At 35.1% G+C, this 23,406-nt stretch overlaps 1 protein-coding gene across 50 annotated transcripts in view; it reads left to right on the top strand.

Moving 5' to 3' along the window:
• Positions 1–23,406, top strand: part of TTN (titin) — a 249,119-nt gene that overhangs the window by 47,765 nt on the left and 177,948 nt on the right. For 48 of the 50 annotated variants that reach the window (XM_044303133.1, XM_044303118.1, XM_044303130.1 and 45 more), the window contains 16 exons: positions 10,881–14,312; positions 15,554–15,829; positions 16,998–17,561; positions 17,922–18,203; positions 18,295–18,573; positions 19,372–19,650; positions 19,742–20,020; positions 20,117–20,401; positions 20,491–20,769; positions 20,861–21,142; positions 21,244–21,522; positions 21,610–21,888; positions 21,988–22,266; positions 22,376–22,663; positions 22,752–23,030; positions 23,123–23,404. In XM_044303133.1, the coding sequence (XP_044159068.1) occupies positions 10,881–14,312; positions 15,554–15,829; positions 16,998–17,561; positions 17,922–18,203; positions 18,295–18,573; positions 19,372–19,650; positions 19,742–20,020; positions 20,117–20,401; positions 20,491–20,769; positions 20,861–21,142; positions 21,244–21,522; positions 21,610–21,888; positions 21,988–22,266; positions 22,376–22,663; positions 22,752–23,030; positions 23,123–23,404 (7,923 nt within the window). The remainder of the gene's footprint in view (positions 1–10,880; positions 14,313–15,553; positions 15,830–16,997; positions 17,562–17,921; positions 18,204–18,294; positions 18,574–19,371; positions 19,651–19,741; positions 20,021–20,116; positions 20,402–20,490; positions 20,770–20,860; positions 21,143–21,243; positions 21,523–21,609; positions 21,889–21,987; positions 22,267–22,375; positions 22,664–22,751; positions 23,031–23,122; positions 23,405–23,406) is intronic. The other 2 variants (XM_044303159.1, XM_044303158.1) reach the window with 1 other exon arrangement.

The raw sequence follows: 23,406 nt of genomic DNA, 5'->3' as shown, positions 1-23,406 counted from the left end.
TTGGTATTACTGATTCATCTATTCTTAAAAGTGCTGAAGATGAAGCTAGGCTGATTCATAATGAGAGTATTAGCACTGTCAGTAGATGCACTTATGGTGACATTCTCATTGAGAATGATCAGCAGAAATCATATGTGGACAAGAACAATCAAGAACAAGAACAATTAAAACTTGCAGATTTGGTATTTAACCCCGATAATGATTTAGCCATCATTAAAAATAAGGCAGCAGAAAAAATTGAAAAGCTAACCTTTTCTATTCCACAAATAAAGGAGCCAGTTCTAACTAATGAGCTGCAAAAAATAGTGGAATTTGGTATTACTGATTCATCTATTCTTAAAAGTGCTGAAGATGAAGCTAGGCTGATTCATAATGAGAGTATTAGCACTGTCAGTAGATGCACTTATGGTGACATTCTCATTGAGAATGATCAGCAGAAATCATATGTGGACAAGAACAATCAAGAACAAGAACAATTAAAACTTGCAGATTTGGTATTTAACCCCGATAATGATTTAGCCATCATTAAAAATAAGGCAGCAGAAAAAATTGAAAAGCTAACCTTTTCTATTCCACAAATAAAGGAGCCAGTTCTAACTAATGAGCTGCAAAAAATAGTGGAATTTGGTATTACTGATTCATCTATTCTTAAAAGTGCTGAAGATGAAGCTATGCTGATTCATAATGAGAGTATTAGCACTGTCAGTAGATGCACTTATGGTGACATTCTCATTGAGAATGATCAGCAGAAATCATATGTGGACAAGAACAATCAAGAACAAGAACAATCAAAACCTGCAGATTTGGTATTTAACCCCGATAATGATTTAGCCATCATTAAAAATGAGGCAGCAGAAAATTTTTTCAGCATATTGGAAATGACAGAACCTATACAAATGAATGAACCAATTGTCTCTAAAGTACTCGAGGATCGTTCAGAAATTAGTTATATACATAGAACAACACAGAAATTCAGCCAGAATGAAGTTGCATTCTTTCAGTCACAGAAGACACAAGTTATCTCAGAAGACACTTGCGATGAAATACCTAGGGATAATATTACCTGTCTGTCTTTGCAAGTACATGAAGAACCAAACGACCTATCAACATTACATTCTTTCTCTCATCAGCCATTGTTAGAATCAATACAGAAGAAAGAAACAGTAAATGAATCAGAATCACTTGAAGAAAAAGTTCAACTGAATGAACCTGTTAGATCCAAAGTACGAAAATTACCTTTTCAAGCTAGTAATACATATCAAAGTTACGTAGAAATGGTACAAGAAGAACATAAGGAGAGATCTGAGACTGTTCTGAAACACCAGCAAAGATGTGTTCATGAGTCAGGCCTGAGAAACGATGAAGAGAAAACCAATGAACACATGATAGAACATTTGTTTCCTGGTGTATTGAAATTGCCAGAAAAGCCTCAATCCTATGGGCACATTATATCTAAAATATATGATGAAAAGTACAAGCCACAGTTGGAACCTAAAACAGATTTAAAATGGCAAGCATTTGATAACCTCCACAAATCTGTGAACGTTAGTCAAGAAATCAATCAAGTAACTTTTCATGAGGATGCTTATAAAGTACAATCGCTTGCAGAAAGTGTTAAAGACAAACAAAAACATGTAGCAGAAATTGATTCCAGAAAGGCAATAACTGTCATTGGCGATCTCCATGAACAAATGCAAGAGAGTACATTAAAAGCACCTGAACCCATTGAAATCTATAAACCTGTTAAATCTAGAATTTTGCAGCCATTATCCCAAAATAGACAGGAATATATCACCAAACAGCATATAAACGAAGAAAAACTGAGTCTACATGAACATGAAAACGTCCATGAATGTATTGACAACTCATCCCATAAAAAAGATACTGTAGTTAGTGAAGGGAATACATTTTCTATTGTTGAAAGTAATTTGGAAATTTTCCAAAAAGATACCAAACCACTGACAATGAGAGCTGTTTCTAAGGAGGATGTACCCATGTACAAACCAGTTACAGCTCTAATAATACCAGAAGCTATTCAAATAAAGAAATCTGTGACATCCAAAATTTTTCAAAAGCCTACTGAAGCTACCATAATGCGCACGCCAGGACATGAACCAACATTCAAAGAAGAAATATTAGACTCCGGTACAGATATTGGACATGACAAAATGGATCAAGACCACAAAGAATTGTCTCACCAAAATGAACAAAAATCATTCCATGAAATGTTTAGGAATATTGATGAAAAAGTAGAAGAATATTATTCGCAGATGGATTCATTACTTATAGAGAAGTATACCCATGGTGATAAACTTTTAACTGATGAAAGTTATGAACCAGAATTACTTAATACCATTGAAATTAAACAGGCAGGTAAACCTATAGCACTACAGAGTTCCTATGAATCTGGTTTGTCAACTTCAATTACAGATAAACTGCAACAGGTAGTTAGCAGTGAAGAATCCATTCTCCAATTATCTACTGAAATAGATGAAAAAGAGAATTCTATAGTAATGCCGGTTTCTGATTTTTGTTTCAAACCGGAGGTTAACAATACTGGGCTTACAAAACTAAATGAATATACTAAATTAGATATACATTTAACCGATGAAAGTTATAAACCAGAATTACCTAATATCATTGAAATTAAGCAAACAGGTAAACCTAAAGCACGAGAGAGTTCCTATGAATCTGGTTTGTCAACTCCAATTACAGATAAACTACAACAGGTAGTCAGCAGTGAGGAATCCATTCCCCAAATATCTCCCGAAGTAGAAGAAAAAGAGAATTCTATTGCAACACCAATTTCTGATTTCCGTTTCAAATCAGTGGTCAACAATACTGGGCTTAAAAAGCTAAATGAATATACAAAATTTGAATCTTCAGATTCATTTAAAGTTATGGAGCAAAGTGTATTGAGAAGTCAAGAGCAACCTGTACTAATTGGTGATCAAGAAAAAAAGAGTTCTATAAAATCTGAAGAAAATTGTTCTGAAAGGAAACATGAAAAGACAGAAGATTTCCCCCCAGATGATGAAGACAGGGATATACCAGATACATTAAATGTTGAAGAAGGCTTACACAGTGATGCTTTTGATGAGCCCATGGAAAAATATGTGAAATTAGAACTGACTGCTTTGAAGGAAATTGAACCTGACGGTGGAAAGCACCTTAATGATGATTCTGAGATTTATGAAAGATCTGTTAAAAATAAGATAGATCCATGCCCAGCTATGTTTACTCATGACATTGAATCTCAGGAGGTATTTGAAGGCGACTCTTGCACATTTACGTGTAATTTCCAAGGGTTTCCCCAGCCAACTGTTTCATGGTACAATAATGACAAATCAATACCCCGTAATAAAGATTTTTTCATAGTTACTACAGAAACTAAATCCACTTTAACATTCTCTACTGCTCTTCCACAACATACTGGTTCTATAACATGTGTGATATTTAACCAGTATGGAACTGACACAACAGTGGGCAAGCTTAAGGTTAAAAGTATAGAAAATCAAGACCAAAGTAATACCTTAGTGAAATGTGAGATGCTTATATCTGAACATTTCACTCAAGGTGAGGAAGAGGAACTTGTGTCACTTTTTGCTAATACTGAAGAAAAGTCTGCCACTGATGGTGTCAACAGATTTACTCTTCAGATCCCACAAGTTGGCTATGATCTGCCCTCCAAATCAGACATATCATTATCATTGCCTGTAGAAATTAAAGTTACTGCTCCAACTCCAGTTCCTGATTATGAAGAAGAATTAGAAGAACGTTTCCAGACAGTTGAAATTGAACTGAAAAAGACTACAGATAAACAACAAATGAAGCATAAATTCACCTTTGGTTTTGATGTATCCAATGAAGCAAAAGAAATAACTCAAGAAAATGAAGTAGATCTCAAAGAAGAGGTATGTCCTATTCTTGAATGTATCATATCAGAGTATTCTGAACCACAAGTAACATGGCACCAAAGCAACACAGAATTAGAAAAAGAGGACAAAACGTTCTTAAATAATGAAGCACTAACTCATGTTTCCAGTGTTAGTACTAAAGAAACAGAAAGCATTTCAACATTAATTGCACATGATACCCAAGACAATGATAATCTCATAGAGAGCATTGATGAGATAATTAATGAGAAAATTAACATTCTAGATAATAAAATACACTTAAAGGAAACAATCCAAAGCTTCCAAAGTTCTATTTATGATGATTCAGATATTACAAATGGCAGGTCCAAGAGTGATGTTAGTGAAAGAGCAGAGATTGATGTAAGTAGTTTTGTAAAGAATATTAGAGAGGAAGAGATGAAAAGTGAAAGAGCAGCGATTGTTGTAAGTAGTTTTGTCAAGGATATTAGAGAGGAAGAGGTGAAAAGAGATGCTATTCCACAAATAACTGAAGAACAAGGTTTACCACTTTCCATTATTACTGTAGAAAATACAGAATTCAAAAATGTTCTCCAGGAGTCAGTATCTGCAGTGTTTCAGTTAAAAAGCAATGAATCAATTGAAATTAAGCTTGATGCTGTAAAAGAGAGTACTACAGAACAATGTATGGATTCAGTACCTAAAAATCTAATTAGTGATGGCCCAAAAAAAGAATTGCCTATGGTACCTAAAAGACGACACTCCTTTATTAAAAGTAGATCTACTATCGAGACTGAAGACAAACCAGTAGAAGTTAAGACTGTTGAACAGGACATAAACAGTAGAGAGACAGTAGACATGAAGAAGACATTACCAGTAGTGCCACAGAGAAGGCATTCATTTGTGAGACAAAAATCTGTTGCTGGCATTGACAATAAATCAATTTCCAGAAAGAGTTCTTTGGTTGAAAGCATCAGCACTGACCAACGACAGTTAAAAAATGAGTCAGTAATTATTAGTGTTAAAAAGGAATTACCAACCCCCCCTCCTAGACGGCGTTCTATGGTTAAAACTCCAGTAACATCTTCTGAGTCAAAGCCATTAGAGGCAAAGTCAATTGATTCAGAAAAAGCTAAAAAAACTGAACCCTCAGAAGACAACAAATTCCGGTTAAATTTGAATGAGTTACATAAAAATGATGATGTACAAAATTTGAATGAAATTGAAGATATTTCATACCTTGGCATTTTTGAGGGTGAAGATATAATGAGTAATGATTATTTAATGTCAATTGTGAGCAAGGAAAGCACGGAATGTGAACAAGATGGACAGCATATGAATATGCAAGAAAATAATCTAGAGGATATGCAAATAAATGATTATTTGAAGGAAAGTGTTAATACTTCTGAAAATTTGGCTTCAGAAGATACTAATGATGTTGCACAATCTACTTTACCACACTATCAAATCAGTGCAAAGCCTGCTTCTGTACTACCAGAAGATATAAAAAGTAAAAAAGACTTTCCAATGGGACACATAACCTCACTAGAGGTTGAAGATGTAACCTTTGATACAGTTTATGAATTTTATAAGAATCAGTCTGCTCGACCGTTTTCTCCAGAATCAGAGATGTCAATTGAGGCTGCTAGTATTTTCAGTGATGAAGCAATCGATATTGAACACTTCTATACTCCACCCTCTTCTGCTGAGCGTTTTTACTCTCCTTTAAGTGAATCATTTCTTACACCGGCAACTTCCCCTGACCATTACTTTACACCTGTCCCACAAATACTTGACTTTGGTGAAATAGAATGTCAGGCACCTTCTAATATTGCTGGCCCTTCACAAATAGGCTTAACAGATTCCAGAAACAAAAGGAAAGAAGGCAAGGAGGAGTTAAACAAAGAGGTGTTAAAGCCTCCGGCATTTATTAGACCGATTCTTAAGAAACGGGTTTTTGAAAATAATGTTTTGAGCTTTGCTGTAGAAGTTGTAGGTTGTCCTGCACCAGTTGTAAAATGGTATAGAAATTCATTGGTACTTGAAAAAGAAGACAGAATCAAAATAAGAGAAGAAGGTAATATACATATATTAGAAGTTCACAACATACAAGTTAATGAAGGTGGAACATATAGTTGTATTGCTGCGAATCCTATAGGAGAAGCCAAAAGTTTTACTCAGGTAGACATTTTACCTCTTGATGGTAAATCATGTGCTTTACCACCACCAGTCACTCATCAGCATGTAATGGAGTTTGATATGGAGCAATATACAACATCAAGGTCTCCTTCTCCTCAGGAAATTCTTCTGGAAGTTGAGTTGGATGAAAGTGAAGTTAAAGATTTTGAGAAACAAGTGAAAATTCTAACTATTCCTGAATTTTCACCCGACAGTAAAAGCATGGTCATATCTCTTGATGTACTTCCTTTGGCTTTTGATGATCAAAGTACTGCCAATGACTCAAAAGATAGTGAAGATGTTAAGATAAACTTTGAAGTAGCTGAAAAACCGCCTCAATTTAGTGAGCACATCTCTGACCTAAATGTACCAGCCGGATCAAATGTAGAATTTCATTGCTCTGTCGATGGCATGCCAATGCCCACCATTAAGTGGTTCAAGGAAAGAGAATGCATAACACCAGATGCTACAAGATTTGTTATAAAACAAGAAGGAGGAAAACAAAGTCTTATGATATGCAATGTGAGCATGTCCGATGCAGGAACATACAGATGCATAGCAGAGAACAGTTATGGAGATGTTTCATGCAAAGCTTTGTTAAATGTTATAGATGCAGATACAGCTAAGGAGGAAATAAAGGATTCTCATGATGGTCCTTTAGTATGTGCAGAGGGTATTACTCATTATGAACAGACAATGGATCAAAATGTTTTGAATGAGAATGAAGAGGAAATAGAAGTTGAGTTTCAGTTTCAGAGTGATAATAATGAAGTAAATAAAGCTATTGAGTTAATTGCTGTCACTGGAAGTGAATGTGAAGTAGGTAGTGAGAAATGCTTAAATGTACAGTTTGATGTTTTTGATAAACCTTCTTCAGAGGAAGCTATACAGTTTAACGCTAAAGATTCTGAAAGTTGTAGCTTTGAGTTTCAAGTTACAGAATCCCCTCCCAGGTTTTCAACACCAGTTTTAGACTCAAAAGCATCAGTTGGAATGCAAGCTACTTTCAGATGTGTAGTTCATGGATCTCCAGTGCCAGATGTGTGTTGGTATAAAGAGGATCATTTAGTTCAAGGAGAAAAGTACATACTTGAAGAGGAACAAGATGGATGCCATCAGTTAACAATAAATACTGTTGACGCTGGGGATGAAGGCCAATATAAATGTGTGGCTACAAACAAAGAAGGAACTGCAGAAACAATTGCTTCCCTCATAATAACATAGAAAAATATAGCCAAAAACACATTTTTCTTCCAAGTTGATGATTTTGCACTCTACAAAACTTGATGACATATGGTGTCAAATAAATGATCACTGCCATTTTGCCATAGGCATTATTCACTGTACGCTTTGATGAGAAACTGAAATTTAACTCGGTTTTCAGTGTAAATATTCATAACAAGGTAGAATTTAGCAATAGTATAATTAATATAATACATGTTTAGGATATCATTTTGTGAATGGCTGTTTGCGATGTTGTGTCAATCTGTTTAGTTTATTTATGGTGTATACCATCATATGATGTTGTTTAGCTTAAGCTTGTGTAGTCATGACATTAAAATAGAAGTACCTATGTAATATTTTTTGCATTGCACTGTGCATCATTTTACAGTACATTGAAAGCAGACAGCATTTCAAAAATGGATGTTTCTATTAGGATTAATTTATGCACAAATGTTGCTTAAATTGCTGACTGCATTCCGATCAGGAAAATTATGCATCAAAGGAATGAGGTATATTATAAAGTTACTTGTGTACTCAATTTCATGACTAAATATATTTATTTAAAACCATGTTGGCCTTCCATGTAAATCTGTATTACGAAAATGTTTTATTAATTTAATGCTAAACCTGTGATGTGGTTACATGCTGGAATAGACTGGCAAACCATTATTGTTACTATTATCACTAAATTAGTTTTGACTCCAAAATGCAATATGACATTTTAATTCAATAGTTGACATAAAAGTCCTAAAAACACCAAACTACCTTTACATCATCTTCAGTACAACAAAGTAGGCTTAGTCTCATTGATGAGACTATAGTCCATATTTCTGCCATCAAATCGCATTAGTGATTATGTAGTTTCTTTGAAGCTACTATTATAATATATTCTATTGTACATAATGCAAGCAATTGTATGACCATGATAAGATGATGATGATGTATCATTTTTATATATAGTAATTGCATCCTATCTGTTCCCATATGTTCCAGAAAGTACAAACATACAGTAAATAGGCACTTAAATTAACACATTTTCAATTCATGCAGCTGTTTGCATCTTTTTATTGTACAATGTTGCTCATGAAATAAAGGAAAAAGAAAAGAAAACATAACATTTCATTTGTTTTTGTATTTTTCCAATAGCACATAACTGCTCCTGCTTGTGCCCACTCCACTAAAGCCTGACATAGCGATGCAGAGCTTTTAGCAAGCAGGTACAGAATGGAGCAGTGATTAGTGCTCCTTTCTGTACATCACTCAATGTAACAATCCACACACCAGTACATTGCTTATTTGTCAAAGATGAGTGTATGGATTCCAGTGCGCGATAGGCATATGAACTTCAGGTTTATATTTTGCCAAGAAAACTAACAACATAAAATATATTTCAAATATTCTTACTTTTACAATAGGTTTGAATAAAATTTAGGTGAAATTTTAGGTACATTTTAATAAAACGTAGGAATATAGAAGATTGACAGCAGAAAAAGACCACATGGTCTCCCTAATCTGCCCTTGTATTAATGGAAAACTCCATTCTTGAATTATATTTTATACTTCCACATTTTTTAAGTCTCCATAAAAACAGATCCCCTTGTAAATTTATTTGCGCTACTTATCCTGTCCAAATATTTAATTACATGATGTTTTCCTTACTGCTCAGACAAAAAGATACATTCATAATAGCCCTGGGCTTCAGTTATCAGAGATCCAATAGAAGACAATTTAGCACTTAGGACCACCTTATTGGAGTGAAAATGAGGTGGAGTTTCATAGTAGATCATATTTGTGCCACATTTATGAAGTACAACTTTTCAAAAAGTTGCAACTCCAAGCCAGGCATCCCCCAGATATACTCTTACTGAATTAAGCTCAATCACATTGCACTTGCACCAAATTTATTACTGTGCACCGTTTGGATAAATTTGCGCAAATGCATATAGCAACTCCAGTCTGCAAACTAGCCTCAAATACACCAACAATGATAAATTCGCTCTTAAATCTTTGCTATCAGATCAGATGTTTGACAGGGCTAAATGAAACTCGCAGAATTGTGAATGAGCATTTAAGCAGCTCTGTATTTGCATGGTGAAAGTTACTCAACTTTTCTTTTATATTTCACTTGTGACATTTTGGGGGGTAAAAAGTGGCACTCCCAGGACTTTTTTTGTTCCCTTTGTTTGTAAGTGAGCTTTATCCCACAGATGATCAGGAAGTCAGTTTCTCTATTTATTTCTATGAGACTGATATTGGGGCTCTCATGCAAAAGAATAGAGAAACGGACTTCCTCTTCACATAGCAGTTACTGTAGGCTGGGCCAGTTTGGGGCCCACTTAATTATCCAGAATTAAAATAGCCGATAAATTTGCTAAGGCAAGTGTTCAAGCATTTTAATGCATACATTGTGGCATACTTTTCAATGGCACAATGTAATGCTAAACTGGATGCCAATAACAGTGAACATGGGTGATCCAAACTGGACAACACCTTTATGTTTTACATAATAAAAAAAATAGGACATTTAAAAAATGCTGTATACTTTACTATATGTAAACACTGCCACCAAAAAAATCTATGGTTTTTCCAACTTATGCTAAGTTAGGGATGCCAAGTTATAGAAATGTCTAATTATTTCTCCATGTGAGTGACAAATACATTTTCGAAAGTTAAAACTATTTTAATAAGTTAAGGGGCAGATTTATTACTACTGTCTAAGGCTACTTTCACACTTGCATTGTTAATTCTGGTATTAAGATCTGGCAGAGGATCTCAATACTGGAATTAAAAGGATCCATTTTGATTTTGCACATCAGAATGCATCCATTCTATTTGGATGCAGTTTTGTGAAATCAAAACGGATCTGTCACTAAATACATTGAATGTCAATGGGTAATGGATCCGGGTTTTTAGGCTCCTAAAAAAAATGCTCTGTCACCATTAACTTACATTGTTTTCAGTGCCGGATCCATTTTTTCCATTTGCATGACCAAACACAAAACCACAGCTTGCAGAGGTATTGTGTCTGGTCACAAAACAGAATGCTGACTGAACGGAGGACATCCTGATGACTCCTGAATGTATCTCTTTCAATTCAGAATGCATGATGACCAAACAGAAATGTTTTTTCCAGTATTGATATCCTCTGCCAGATCGCAATACCGGAAAAGAACAACACAAGTGTTAAAGTATCCTAAAATAAACGTAACAAAACTAGACATAACTTTGGGACTTTATTTAGCCATGTCTCTTTTTTTGCATACTTCTGAAAGTGCAAAAGTGGCTAAAACATATTGAAAGTCTGTTCCAGGGCACGTCATTTTTTTGCTCAATTTGTGCCACAAGTATGGTGCAATTGCCATAGTAACTCTGCCTCAATAAGTTTTATATCTGAATAACGGTTTGCCTATGAATTGTTGGATATACAGTATGTGTCTCAAATACAATTTTTGGAAATTTGCTTAAATATTTTTGTGCTTCATATATTTATGCATTGACTCTAAACTAAATAGGAATGTCATACAATTTGAAATGAGAGAAAAATGAGTAAATCAGTGATGAATATTCAGTAATGTAATACTATTAACTTCTTTTTTTGTGCAGACGACTCTAGTTCTTTTGTAATATCTACAGAGGAGGAGACAACAGAAACCTTCAAAAGCAATCTACAATTAATACCTAATGCTAGAACTCTTGAACCTATGCCTGAAACTTCATCATATTTAAGTAAACTAGAGATTGAAAAAGAAGCTACCTTTCCAGTCTTTATACAGCAGCTATCATCAGTGGAGGCTGAAATAGGAGATGTAGTCAGATTATCAGTTGTTGTTAGTGGGTTCCCCAAACCAAAAATTCAGTGGTTGCATAATGGAAACATGTTAAATTCTTGTGAGACATGCACATTTGTATATGATGGCAATGAATACAGTTGCATCATACCTTACGTGAAAAAAGATAATGAGGGAGAGTATACATGCATTGCTACAAATGACAATGGTGAGACTATGTGTAGCTCATATCTTACAGTACACAGAAAACAAATAGATGCAAAACTTGAGTTGCATGAGTCATCAGACTCAGGCATAGCACCTTCTTTTATAAAACCCATAGAGACCATTAGTTGTCCACAAAATGATAAAGCTACATTTAACTATAAATTAATTGGCAAGCCAAATCCCACAGTCCAATGGTTTAATAGTCATGGACAGATAATAGCTGGGGAACGTTATTCAGTCAGCTATAGCGAAGATGGAACTGGTTTTTTAACAGTTCACAAATGTCAGCAGGAAGACAGTGGCTCTTACAGTTGTAAGGCTTTTAACAGCTTTGGAGATGCCTCTTGCACAGCCGAGCTTAGAGTGGACAAAGATATAAGTATAATTATCAAAGAGCCACATACAAAAACTACAAAATCTTACAAGAAATCTTCTGTTCAAGAGACCACTGAAACACGATTATATGCTGTTAATCTATCTGGTGATGCATGGGCTGGACTACAGGAACGTGATACAATGCTGTATACAATTGGTATAGAAGAAAATTATTCTGCAAAAAAGGAAGAGGCTGACATGGTACAAGAATTATTAGCTGTAGAACAACATGTTGTTTCTAATGACTCTAAGGAAAAGGAATTTATCCCTTTAACTGCATCTGTAGTTTCAGAAAATATAATTGAGCAGCGTGATAAAGAGACTGTAAGTCCTGTCATAAAAGAGTTAGCTGGCTCTCAAATACAGCCTCTACAAGTATCTGTTACTGAAGAAATAACATTGGCTCATAAGGAATCTAAAATGAAAGATAAGCATCCCAAAAAAGAAAATGCAAATGTAAAAAGTGAAGAAAAAACTAAGTACAGTGCAGTTACAACCGAAGAAAAACTAATAACGTCGTGTGATAAAAAGCAGGTCTTGCACACTCACAGTGTGAATTTCGACAAGGAGCTATTGCTTAGAGAAAAAAGTCCACAACTTAAGGAAATAGACATATCACATCTGCTGACAAGAGCAGAGAGCGTATCGTTAGATCCATTAGAAGTATCAGTAACAGATTCCCAAAATACCTTGATGAAAGAACAAGAACTTACTTATAATCAAAGTGAAGACACTAAAGCTATTCCTATAAAAGAGCCATTTATATCAGGCAGTTCAGTTTCAGAGGAACGAAATCAGATTCAATGTGAATACGCATCACCAATCTTACATAGTGAAGATGGAAGCATTGCAGATTTTCAAGCTGAACAGAATCAGCCTTTTAATGTACAAGTTATAGATTCTCAGTCACAGCTAAGAAGTGAAGAACCCTTCTGTTTTGATATTCCAACGGAAGACCAAGCAGAGCTTACCAAAAGCTCAGTTTCTCTACTATCTTCACTGTCTGATGAAAGACTTCCCATTTTATGTTTAGCTACAGGTCCTCTAGAATCTGTTAGCGAGGAAATAAAATTGGGATTTTCCAAAGAACAATTACCACTTTTAAATCTCCAGACTATACAGTCAGAGTTAATGTTACCCAAGGAAGAACAACTCACCTTTATAGATCCCACATCACATACTGCATTAAACAAAATGGAAAAAAGCTACAACTGCTGTTTGACTATTGAAAATAAAAGTCTTATCACAGGAGAATCTGTAAGAACTCTTCAAAGAAGTCCTGAAAGTATAAATTCTAGACATGTTCTGGAACATGAACAACTTAAATTGGCTAATGTTGTAGAAGACTTTGTTCTATTTCCAAAAGAAGACTTGCTTTTATCACAGAAAGAGCAACGAGGTAGTCTACAGAAAGAAGACTCCCAACCTGTTATGCAGCTATGTACTACAGATGAATATAGAACCATTGATGAAGGCCATGACAATACTGTACCAGATACTGATATATATTCATGTGAAACTTTGAATGAGCTTATACTTCCCTTAGAAACTCATTGTGTCGAGAATCAAGGTATTATAACAGAAAGAGCTGAATTTTTAGATGAAGCTCAGCAAGATTATGCTTCAAGAATCCAGGAAGGACAATCGATATGGTTACCTTTAGTTCTTGAGGAAAAACATTCCATACAAGAGGAAAATTTTAAGATGCTAGACAGAGCGGACACAGAAAATTTAAATGTGGACATTCAAGTAAATCAACCTATGGGCACCCCTGAAGTATTCCATCAAGAAACATTTACTAAGGAAGAGTTTCTTATATCTGAAAGTCCCAAAAGTTATAGTCTTGAAATTAAAGGTCATGTTAGAAATGCCTTATATTCTGCATTGCAAATCTATCCACACATTTTCTCTGGAGAGTTTCTTAAATATGTGGAAGATATTCATGTTAGAAATATTCAAATAATCAAAGAATCAAATTATACCTTATGTACATGTGTGTTCACAGGAAGCAATTATGTCATGGAAGAAATTACTTTGTCACTTCCTAATATGTATCCTCAAAGGGCTAACCTAAAGTCTGAATTGGGTGCTGCATTACGGGCTGTCATATGTGAAGAGCAGGAAAGTTTGGAGTGTGAAAAACGAGAGAAGCTTGGTACTGCTACAGATAAAGAAATCAGACAACTTAATGTATTGACTGAGGCAGGAGAGTTTGAATACATATCTACTAAAGAAAACTCCAGTATTGTTTTGTTTAATACTGAGATAAAGGACGTGGGTGCAGCTTATTACACAGACGAAGTAACGTCTTCAATAACGGCATTTCAGGGACAAGTGGAAATAGCAAAGAAATTAGGAAAACCTAGGGAAATATATAGTGAAGATACTCCACTGATCAAGCAAAGTTTAATTGATATCACTGCTGATGAGGGTAGCTCTGTTACTTATAAAACAACTATATTCAATGCTAAGTCCGTGAACTGGTACTTCATGGGTAACGTGTTGTCTTCAGGCTTAGAGTTCATCTGTTCAGAAAATAATGATATCTATACATTAACAATCAGCAAAGTACATATGGATTTACATCAAGGAGAGTACACGTGTGAGGCTTTGAATGACGCTGGCAAATCAACAACAACAGCGAATCTCACAGTAGTTAAAAGAGGTTGGATTATGGGGATAATTGAATAACATTTGCCTGCTCACTTTAAATACATCACTTATAGTATAGGTTGTCAACAAAAATCATCATATGAGACTGTTGGAAATACCTATGCTATGTTACTAAAAAATAACTAAACACCTACTAGTTTATTCTTCTATATAAAGTAAAATTACTGTCCCATAAAATAGCTGTTTAATTCTTTATTAATTTATCTAATTAAAGGCTGAGCTATTACCTTTTTGCATTAAATACTTTCTATCAGATTATAAAAACCTAACTGGAAGAAAATACACGGGGAATACCAACTAGACCTTTTTTTTAACTGAGGGCAAAACGGGAAAAGTAAAAATTTAACTTTTAATAACCAAGGGCTCAGCCTTACTGAATTACTAAAACACAAGAGGTTTATCTGGATCACTATTATCTCTTCTAATCATTCTTCTAACACAATGCATTAAGTAATTTTAATTCTGTTTATAATGGGACAGATTATTATAAGATTATCAAAAGCTGTTTAAAAATACAACTTTCTGGCTTTAGAAGAAAAGTACTTTGTCTCTAAACAGTTGTGAGCAATTACTAGTGATGTTCATTGCAAATGAGAAAGGGAAATGAAACAGAATGGTATCAAATATCATATAGGGACTACCTAATACAGTGCTAAAAACTTTAAATATATTATAGTATAGTAGTATAGTAACAACGTTCTACACAGAAATAGACAGCTTTTGATAACTCTGATTCAAGATAATTTACCTAATAACACACTATTTTAGAGTAAATTTAACAATAATTATATCTGCACTTCATTCCACATATCCACAAACTGGTTAGTTCACAGGTCTGTAACTTTCTGAGTCATTGCACTTTATCATTTTAATTATGTTCTCACCTTTTCAAATCACAATTATCAAATGAAGACTTAAATGCATGCTATAAACACTTGATATTTTCCATTTCCTCGTGCATAATCACTTTCTGGTATAATAATCTAATGACTTTATTTTCAGCTATTTTTCTCTGTGGCATACAGTAATAAACCACATTCTTGTGCATGTTCACATGATTTGGCAGTAGAACCAGGTAGTCATGTAATATGGTAAACACCGCTAACCATCTCCTTTCATCCACACAGCCACCCCCTTCACTTTTCCTGGATTGTTCACTTTCCAATCAATGTATTTTTGACTTTTCAATTTCTTTTTAAATAATACTTTTTTATTATTTCCTTTTTTTCACAGCTCCTGTGCTGAAAAAGAGGATTGAGTCATTAGAAGTTGCTGTTGGGTACTCTGCATTCTTCACTTGTGAGACAGAGCCTGCACCTAATGTCAGATTCCAGTGGTTTAAGTCTGGGCGGGAAATATACGAGAGCGACAAATTCTCTGTGAAGACTTCCAACTACGTTTCTACCTTGGAAGTTCTAAAACCTCAAGTACTTGATTGTGGCGAATACAGTTGCAAAGCTTCAAACCAATTTGGTAGTGTAAGCTCAACTGCAACATTGACTGTGACTGGTGAGTAAATGACAGCAGAACATCACAAATTACTTATTTCTTTCTGGGAGGTATTTTGACAAGTTGGGCAAGTGAACTTAAAACATTAAAATTCCAACAATATCTTATCACAAAATTTCTAAGCATTGATAATGTGCGATTTAACAACATTTCGGAAAATATATCAATTATATAGCAAAAAATTATATATGAATTCTCAAAGAAACATTAATTCTTAATTTATGGGTGATAGGTCTATGCAGTCTTTCTAATGTTGTACATTTTAGTTAATGGGAATTTCTAATTAATTGATTTAATAAATCTTTGAGGGAAATACCTTTCTTGCCACAAAATGAAATGCCCCAAAATGTTTTTGAAATATAGAAGTGAGTGGAGAAAGGAAGATGAAATTCTGGGATATAGAGACATCTAAATACAGTTATGCATAAAAGTTTTAGGCAGATGTGGAAAAATGCCAATGTTTTCAAAAATAGAAGTCTGAATAGTTTATTTTTCTCAACTAACAAACAAATGCAAAGTTAATGAACAAAAGAGAAATCTAAATGAAATCAGTATTTGGTGTGACCCCCTACCTTCAAAATGGCATCAGTTCTTCTAGGTACACTTACACAGTTCTTGAAGGAACTCAGCGGGAAGGTTGTTCCAAACATCTTGAAGTAACCACTGATCTTCTGTGGATGTAAACTTGCTCAAATACTTCTGTTTTTTCATGAAATCCCAGACAGACTTGATGATGTTGAGATCAGGGCTCTGTGGGGACCAGATCATCACTTCCAGAACCCCTTGATCTTCTTTACATAGAATATAGTTCTTGATGACATTTAGCCTTACGTTTTGGAGGATTGTCCTACAGCAAAATAAATTAAAATGCACACTATTATCATTTTATATAAAAGCATTATATTTTTTCCACACCCGCCTTAATGTTTGCATAATACAGAATATATACTTTTCTTCTTCTTGGTATATAGTTTAAACACTTAAAAAGGGTTAAAAAGGGAAATAGTGGCTATAAGTAAGGAATTCATGTACATTTGTCAACATTTCCTTAATCTTCAAACTAGATAAACAATTTCCTCTTTTATTACAATATATGTAGATTTGATATGTCTTTAAAATACTTCCAAAATACTGAACCAAAATACTGAACCTTTGTTCTTTTTTGCAGAAGCCTTTCCTCCTTCTTTTATAACTAGACCAGAGTCTGTTACTTCTTTTGTGAGTAAGAAAGCTAAATTCCAAGCTACAGTGACAGGTACACCAGTCATTGATACAATATGGCAAAAAGATGGCTTGCCCCTCTCTCCGTCAGAGAATTGCCAGATCTCAGCTGTAAACAATAAACATGTCCTAGAGTTCTTAAGTCTTACCAGTGCTGATAAAGGTATATACTCTTGCAAAGCTTCCAACAAGTTTGGAATAGATACCTGTCAAGCTGAACTAATAGTCATTGACAAGCCACATTTTATCAAAGAGCTTGAACCTTTACGTTCGGCTGTGAACAAATCTATTCGCCTCGAGTGCCAAGTAGATGAAGACAGGAAAGTGACAGTATCCTGGACAAAAGATGGTCACAAGCTTCTTCCGGGGAAGGATTATAAAATATATTTTGAAGACAAAGTAGCTTCTCTTGAGATTCCTGTAGCTAAGATAAAGGACTCTGGAAATTATGTGTGCACTGCCACTAATGATGCAGGAATTAGCTCAACTTCTTCAGTGGTGACTATAAGAGGTAAGAAACACAGAACACTTCACAGAAAAATACAACACATATCTCAAAATAAGAGGGCAGGTAATATTTTGAATAGAAATATGTGTACAGGGCATTTTATCAGTAGATATATTTAAGAGTAGGCATTTTAGTACCTAGATGTTTATGTTTCCTTCACCTTCTTCTGTCTGTACTCCACCTTTAAGGTCTTTTGATGTCAGTGTGAAAGTAAACAAAAAAGTGTGAGTGACTTATGGCTGGACAACGATAATGCACAATGTCTAAACATGGCAAACTCCAACTCTTTTACCTGGCTTCTTTTTATTTGCGACAAAAATCTTCTTATTTCAACATCTTCTCTTTCTGAAACTCTTTTCATAGAACCACCATCTTTTGTGAAAAAGGTGGAACCATCTTATTTGCTAAGGCAGGGTGAATCTGCACATCTACAGTGCAAAATCAAAGGGTCACCTGAAATCCATGTGACTTGGTTCAAGAACAATACAGCTATCATACAGAGTGATATGTATGCAGTGTCTTTTGACAACTCCAATGCTGTGCTAGATATTACCAACATGAAGGTAGAAGACAGCGGAAGTTACACTTGCGAAGCACTTAATGATGCTGGATGTGAAAGTTGCACTTCAGAAATTATTGTTAAAGGTTTGTTCCTTCTTAATGCTAGGTTAGTAATATAAGTAAACTAATACTTTCATCATGGTAACTCTATTCTGCTAATGTAATGCTTTTCTAGAACCTCCTTCTTTCGTCAAAAAGCTTGAACCACTAGAGATAGTAAAAGGATCAAATACTACTCTTCAGTGTGAAGTGTCTGGTACTGGACCTTTTGAAATTAGCTGGTTCAAAGATAAGAAGCAAATACGAAGTAGCAAAAAGTACAGGCTGGCATACCAAAAGTCTTTTGCTTGTCTGGAAATCTCCTCATTCAATAGTGCAGATGTTGGTGAATATGAGTGTATTGTAGCCAATGAAGTTGGCAAATGCCTTTGCAATGCAACTTACAAACTTAAAGGTTAGTATTTATATATTTATTTAGTTTAGGTTCGTATTTTTATAGTATTTATTAAAATGACTTTCTTCTCTCTTCAACACAATTCTTTAATGGCAAAGCAAACCATAAAATATTCATACCCTGCAAGAAACAAAAATGCCACAAAAAACTATCTTTTTCTTTAAAAAAAGCTTAATCCAGAACATATAATGCAGAATGTGGAAATCAGTTGAGAAGCAAATACAATTTTACACGTTGTCAATATATAATCTTTTAGGGACATCACATGCCTAATCTCATTGGGATTTGTACATATATTGATGGCCTATCCTCAGGATAGTTCATCAATATCTGATTGTTGGGGGTCCAACAGCTGTTTAAAGAGAGTTCCTATGGATTGTCTCCTCACAGCTTACCAAGCACAGTGCCGTGCATTGTAAAGTGGCTGTGCTTTATATTGCAATTCAGGCCTATTCACTTGAATCTGACTAAGCTATACCTAGGCCATGTGACCAATGCACGGTGATGTCTCTGGTCAAGGAATAGGTCACAGCACCCTTCAAACAGCTGACCGACGTGGGTCCTGGAGTCAGAATCCCACCAATCATTGTGACATTAACCCTTGACATTACACATGCCTCTATTTACCTTATTAGAAGGTAACCTTTTTAAGGGGTGAGATATATCCAAGCATGAAGTCAGCTTCAACTATGTTTCATTGTATTATTCAAGGTAGAACAAATATATATTTTCCTGACAGTTTATGCAAGTTTAAATGAAGAATAAAGATTGACAACATACTGCTCTTCTTTAAATCAGAACCACCATCATTTGTGAAGAAGATTGAAAATGTCACTGCTATAGTTGGCAACAACATTTCCTTGCAAGCTGTTGTTAAAGGGTCTGAGGTAATCACAGTGACCTGGATGAAAGGAAGAGATGTTGTTCGGGAGGATGAAAAAGTAAAAATGACATTTGATAATAGTATTACAACTCTGCATATCAGCAATGTGCAAAATAATAGTGCTGGAAAGTACACTTGTGTTGCTGAAAATGATGCAGGAAGCCAAACTTGTTTTGGAGAGTTGGTGGTGAAAGGTCAGTTAGTCATTACCTTCTTATATTATAACTACCGATGAACCATGTTTTGAGGTCCTTACCTAACAAACATTATTTAACTTTATTTTAGAACCTGCAAAAATATTAGAGAAAGCTGAACTTATCCAAGTGACTGCAGGAGACCCAGCCACTTTGGAATGCACTGTGTCAGGCACACCAGAACTTAAAGTAAAATGGTTGAAAAATGGGAAGGAAATTACTTCTGGTAAAAAGTATAGGATCAGCTTTAAAAATAATGTTGCTTCTTTGAAGTTCTACTCTGCTGAGATTCAGGATAGCGGTGAATATGTATTTGATGTGTCCAATGATGTTGGTAGTAGCAGCTGCAAGACCACCTTCACAGTATTAGGTCAGTATATATTATAATAATTAAAAGAACCGCAGTTAAGCTCTTCAATAATTCAAGTCTTTTTTAAATGAACATATTTATTTCTGTTGCAAACAGATCGAACTATTGCACCATCTTTTAGCAAATCTCTACGAGATGTTGACAGTGTAGTAAACACGTTCTGCCGAATGGAATGCAAAGTCTCTGGTTCTTTGCCCATGAAAATTGCTTGGTTTAAAAATGGTGAAGAAATGTCCTCTGATAAGCATAAGATATCATTTGTGGAAGGTACTGCCTCTTTGGAGATAAGTCGACTAGACTTGAATGATGCTGGAATTTATACTTGTAGAGCAACAAATTCTGCAGGGACCAAAGACACCAAAGGGACACTGTCTGTCAAAGGTTTGGTTGTTAGATTATTTTCTTCTTCTTCTTCAGTGTTATATTTCTTATGTATGTTTTGGCTAAATGTCTTTTCTTCATGCGTCTAGAACCACCATGCTTTATAACAAAACCAGAGCCGCAAGACACCCTTCCAGGATCTACTGTTTGTCTGAAGACCTTTTTTAAAGGAACACCACCGTTAACTATTAAATGGTTTAAGGGTGTGGAAGAATTAAAAACTGGAGGTTCCTGTTACATTGCTAAAGAAAACACTTCCAGCTCTTTGGAACTGTATTCAGTTAAAAGCTCAGAATCAGGAAATTATGTTTGCAAAGTCAGCAATATGGCTGGTGCTGTGGAGTGCAGTGCAAACGTGTTTGTTAAAGGTTTGCATTCTCTTTACTTACTCTTTATAGAAATTCTTTATCTCTTTTATGCGACGCAGATTTTATCTTAACTCTTATTTCAATCCTGCAGAACCAGCTACTTTTATTCAGAAGCTAGAGCCATCCCAACTTTTCAAAAAGGATGATTCCATACAGTTGGAATGTAAAGTTACTGGAACATCTCCTATTAACATTACCTGGTTTAAAAATGATAAGGAGATTAAGCAGAGTGATTCTTGCAGTATGACCTTCTTAAACTCCATTGCAGTTCTTAACATTTTTAGTATAAATCTTGAAGATACTGGAGAATATATGTGTCAAGCTAAAAATGACGCTGGTACAGATATATGCAGCTGTGCTGTCATAGTTAAAGGTGTGTTTTTATTCCTTCTTTGTGCTTATATCAGTGAAAGCATTGACATTTCTACCTTTGACATCTTAATAATCAAAAATACATATTTGTTCATACAACAGAACCCCCATCATTTGTCAAAGACTTCCAGAATACTGAAGTACTGAGAGATTCAGACGTAACTTTGGAAGGGGAAATTATAGGTTCAGCACCATTTGAAGTATCTTGGTTCAAAGACAACAAACCAATTCGCAGTGGTAGAAAGTACAAGACCTTTTACCAGGATACCATGCTAAGTCTCAACATTTTAAGATTTGACTCCACGGATGTTGGAGAATATCAGTGCAGAGTTTTTAATGATGTAGGGAGCTGTGCATGTAACTCCCTTGTGAACTTAAAAGGTTAGTAAACCTACAAGATTAACAGATTATATAAAAGGCAGTACAGTTGTAGAAATACTTTTTACAATGATATGTTTTTTTCTTCAGAGCCTCCAACATTTACAAGAAAAATTGAAAACCTTAGCTCCCTTATTGGGGGAATGGTTGCCTTCCAATGTTCTGTTAAGGGTTCCCAGCCCATCACCATTTCATGGTGGAAAGACAATGATGAAGTCATGGAAGATGAAAACATAAAGGCAATCTTTAAAAATAATGTAGCCACCTTACACATAACATCTATTAAAAGCAATCTTGGTGGCAAGTATACTTGTGAGGCTAAAAATGATGCAGGTGTTCAGAGGTGCTCTGCTTTGTTAGCAGTAAAAGGTTGGTCATTTTAGTTTTGTACACTAAGTTTAGATTAGTTAACACAAGCTTTCTAACAGATGGATAAAAAAAATCTAAATTTTATCCTTCCCCACTCAGAACCTGCTACAATCATCGACAAGGCTGTCTCGGTAGACGTCACTGAAGGTGATCCAGCGACCTTGCAGTGTAAATTTTCAGGAACCAAAGAAATCACAGCTACATGGTTCAAAGATGGAAAAGAGTTAAAATTTGGCCCAAAATATAAGATCAGTTTTACTGAAAATGTTTCAGTGCTTAAAATTACTTCAGCAGACAAAAATGATAGTGGAGAATATACATTTCAGGTCCAAAATGATGTTGGCAAAAGCGCCTGCACTGCATCTGTCAGTGTTTCAGGTTGGTATAGATCAATACTCTTTTTCCAGGAAAATTTCTCCCTAATTTTGTAAGCCACTTACATGTTTAATTTTCAGTTAACACAGTGTTTTCTTTCTGTGTTAATTAGATCTTATAATACCCCCATCATTTACAAAGAAACTGAGGAAAATGGACAGCGTCAAAGGTTCTTTTGTCAATCTTGAATGCATAGTTTCTGGCTCCCATCCCATAACTATTAAATGGTTAAAGGATGACAAGGAGATTTTACCGAGTGGGAAGCACAAATATTCTTTCCATGACAACATAGCTTTCATGGAAATAAATGAACTAGAAGGTTCAGACAGTGGAAACTATACATGTGCAGCTACCAACAAAGCAGGAAAGAGCCAATGCACTGGATATTTAACCGTTAAAGGTTTGAATTATTATTTTTAGATTTTTTTCATAAAACAACTACAGGTAACTCCCGGGTCTATTAAGATTAACTTTTTGTTTTGTTTTAGAACCTCCATATTTTCTTGAGAAGCCTATGTCACAAGACATTCTTCCAGGCTCTAGAGTTCAATTTAAAGCTGTCATGAATGGCACAACTCCTATGTTGATAAAATGGTTTAAGGAAAGCAAAGAACTTCTTTCAGGAGCCAATCGTTCAGTTTGGAAGGATGAGTCCTCAAGTATCCTTGAGCTGACATCAGCAAAGGTTGCTGATTCTGGAAGCTACACAGTGCAAGTTAGCAATGACGTTGGCATGGCAACTTGCAAAACAGCTCTCTTTGTTAAAGGTTTGCTTCCTTTATATTTATATGCCTCTATTGTTATGTTTAAATGGTAGGCATACATTTGTTTCAACATCTGGATTTCTGTTTGTGAATAGAGCCCCCACGGTTTGTTAAGAAGCCAAGTCCATTTTCCATGTTAAGAAAAGGAGAATCAACAATATTTCAGTGCCAGATAGCTGGTACCCCTAAAATCAAGGTCACCTGGTACTTGGATGGAAATGACATTACATCAATTGGCAAATATGGAATTTCATTTGTAGATGGAATATCAACACTTGAAATTATGAATTCTGCTGTTGAGGACTCTGGAGTATATGTGTGTGAGGCTGCCAATGAGGCAGGTAGTGAGAGCTGCAGTATTGATGTTAAAGTGAAAGGT

Source organism: Bufo gargarizans, chromosome 8 (genome assembly GCF_014858855.1).
Source record: "Bufo gargarizans isolate SCDJY-AF-19 chromosome 8, ASM1485885v1, whole genome shotgun sequence".
In the NCBI taxonomy this organism is placed as follows: Eukaryota; Metazoa; Chordata; class Amphibia; order Anura; family Bufonidae; genus Bufo; species Bufo gargarizans.
Note: the sequence above shows the minus strand (reverse complement) of the source record. Positions and strands in the feature narration are given on the sequence as shown.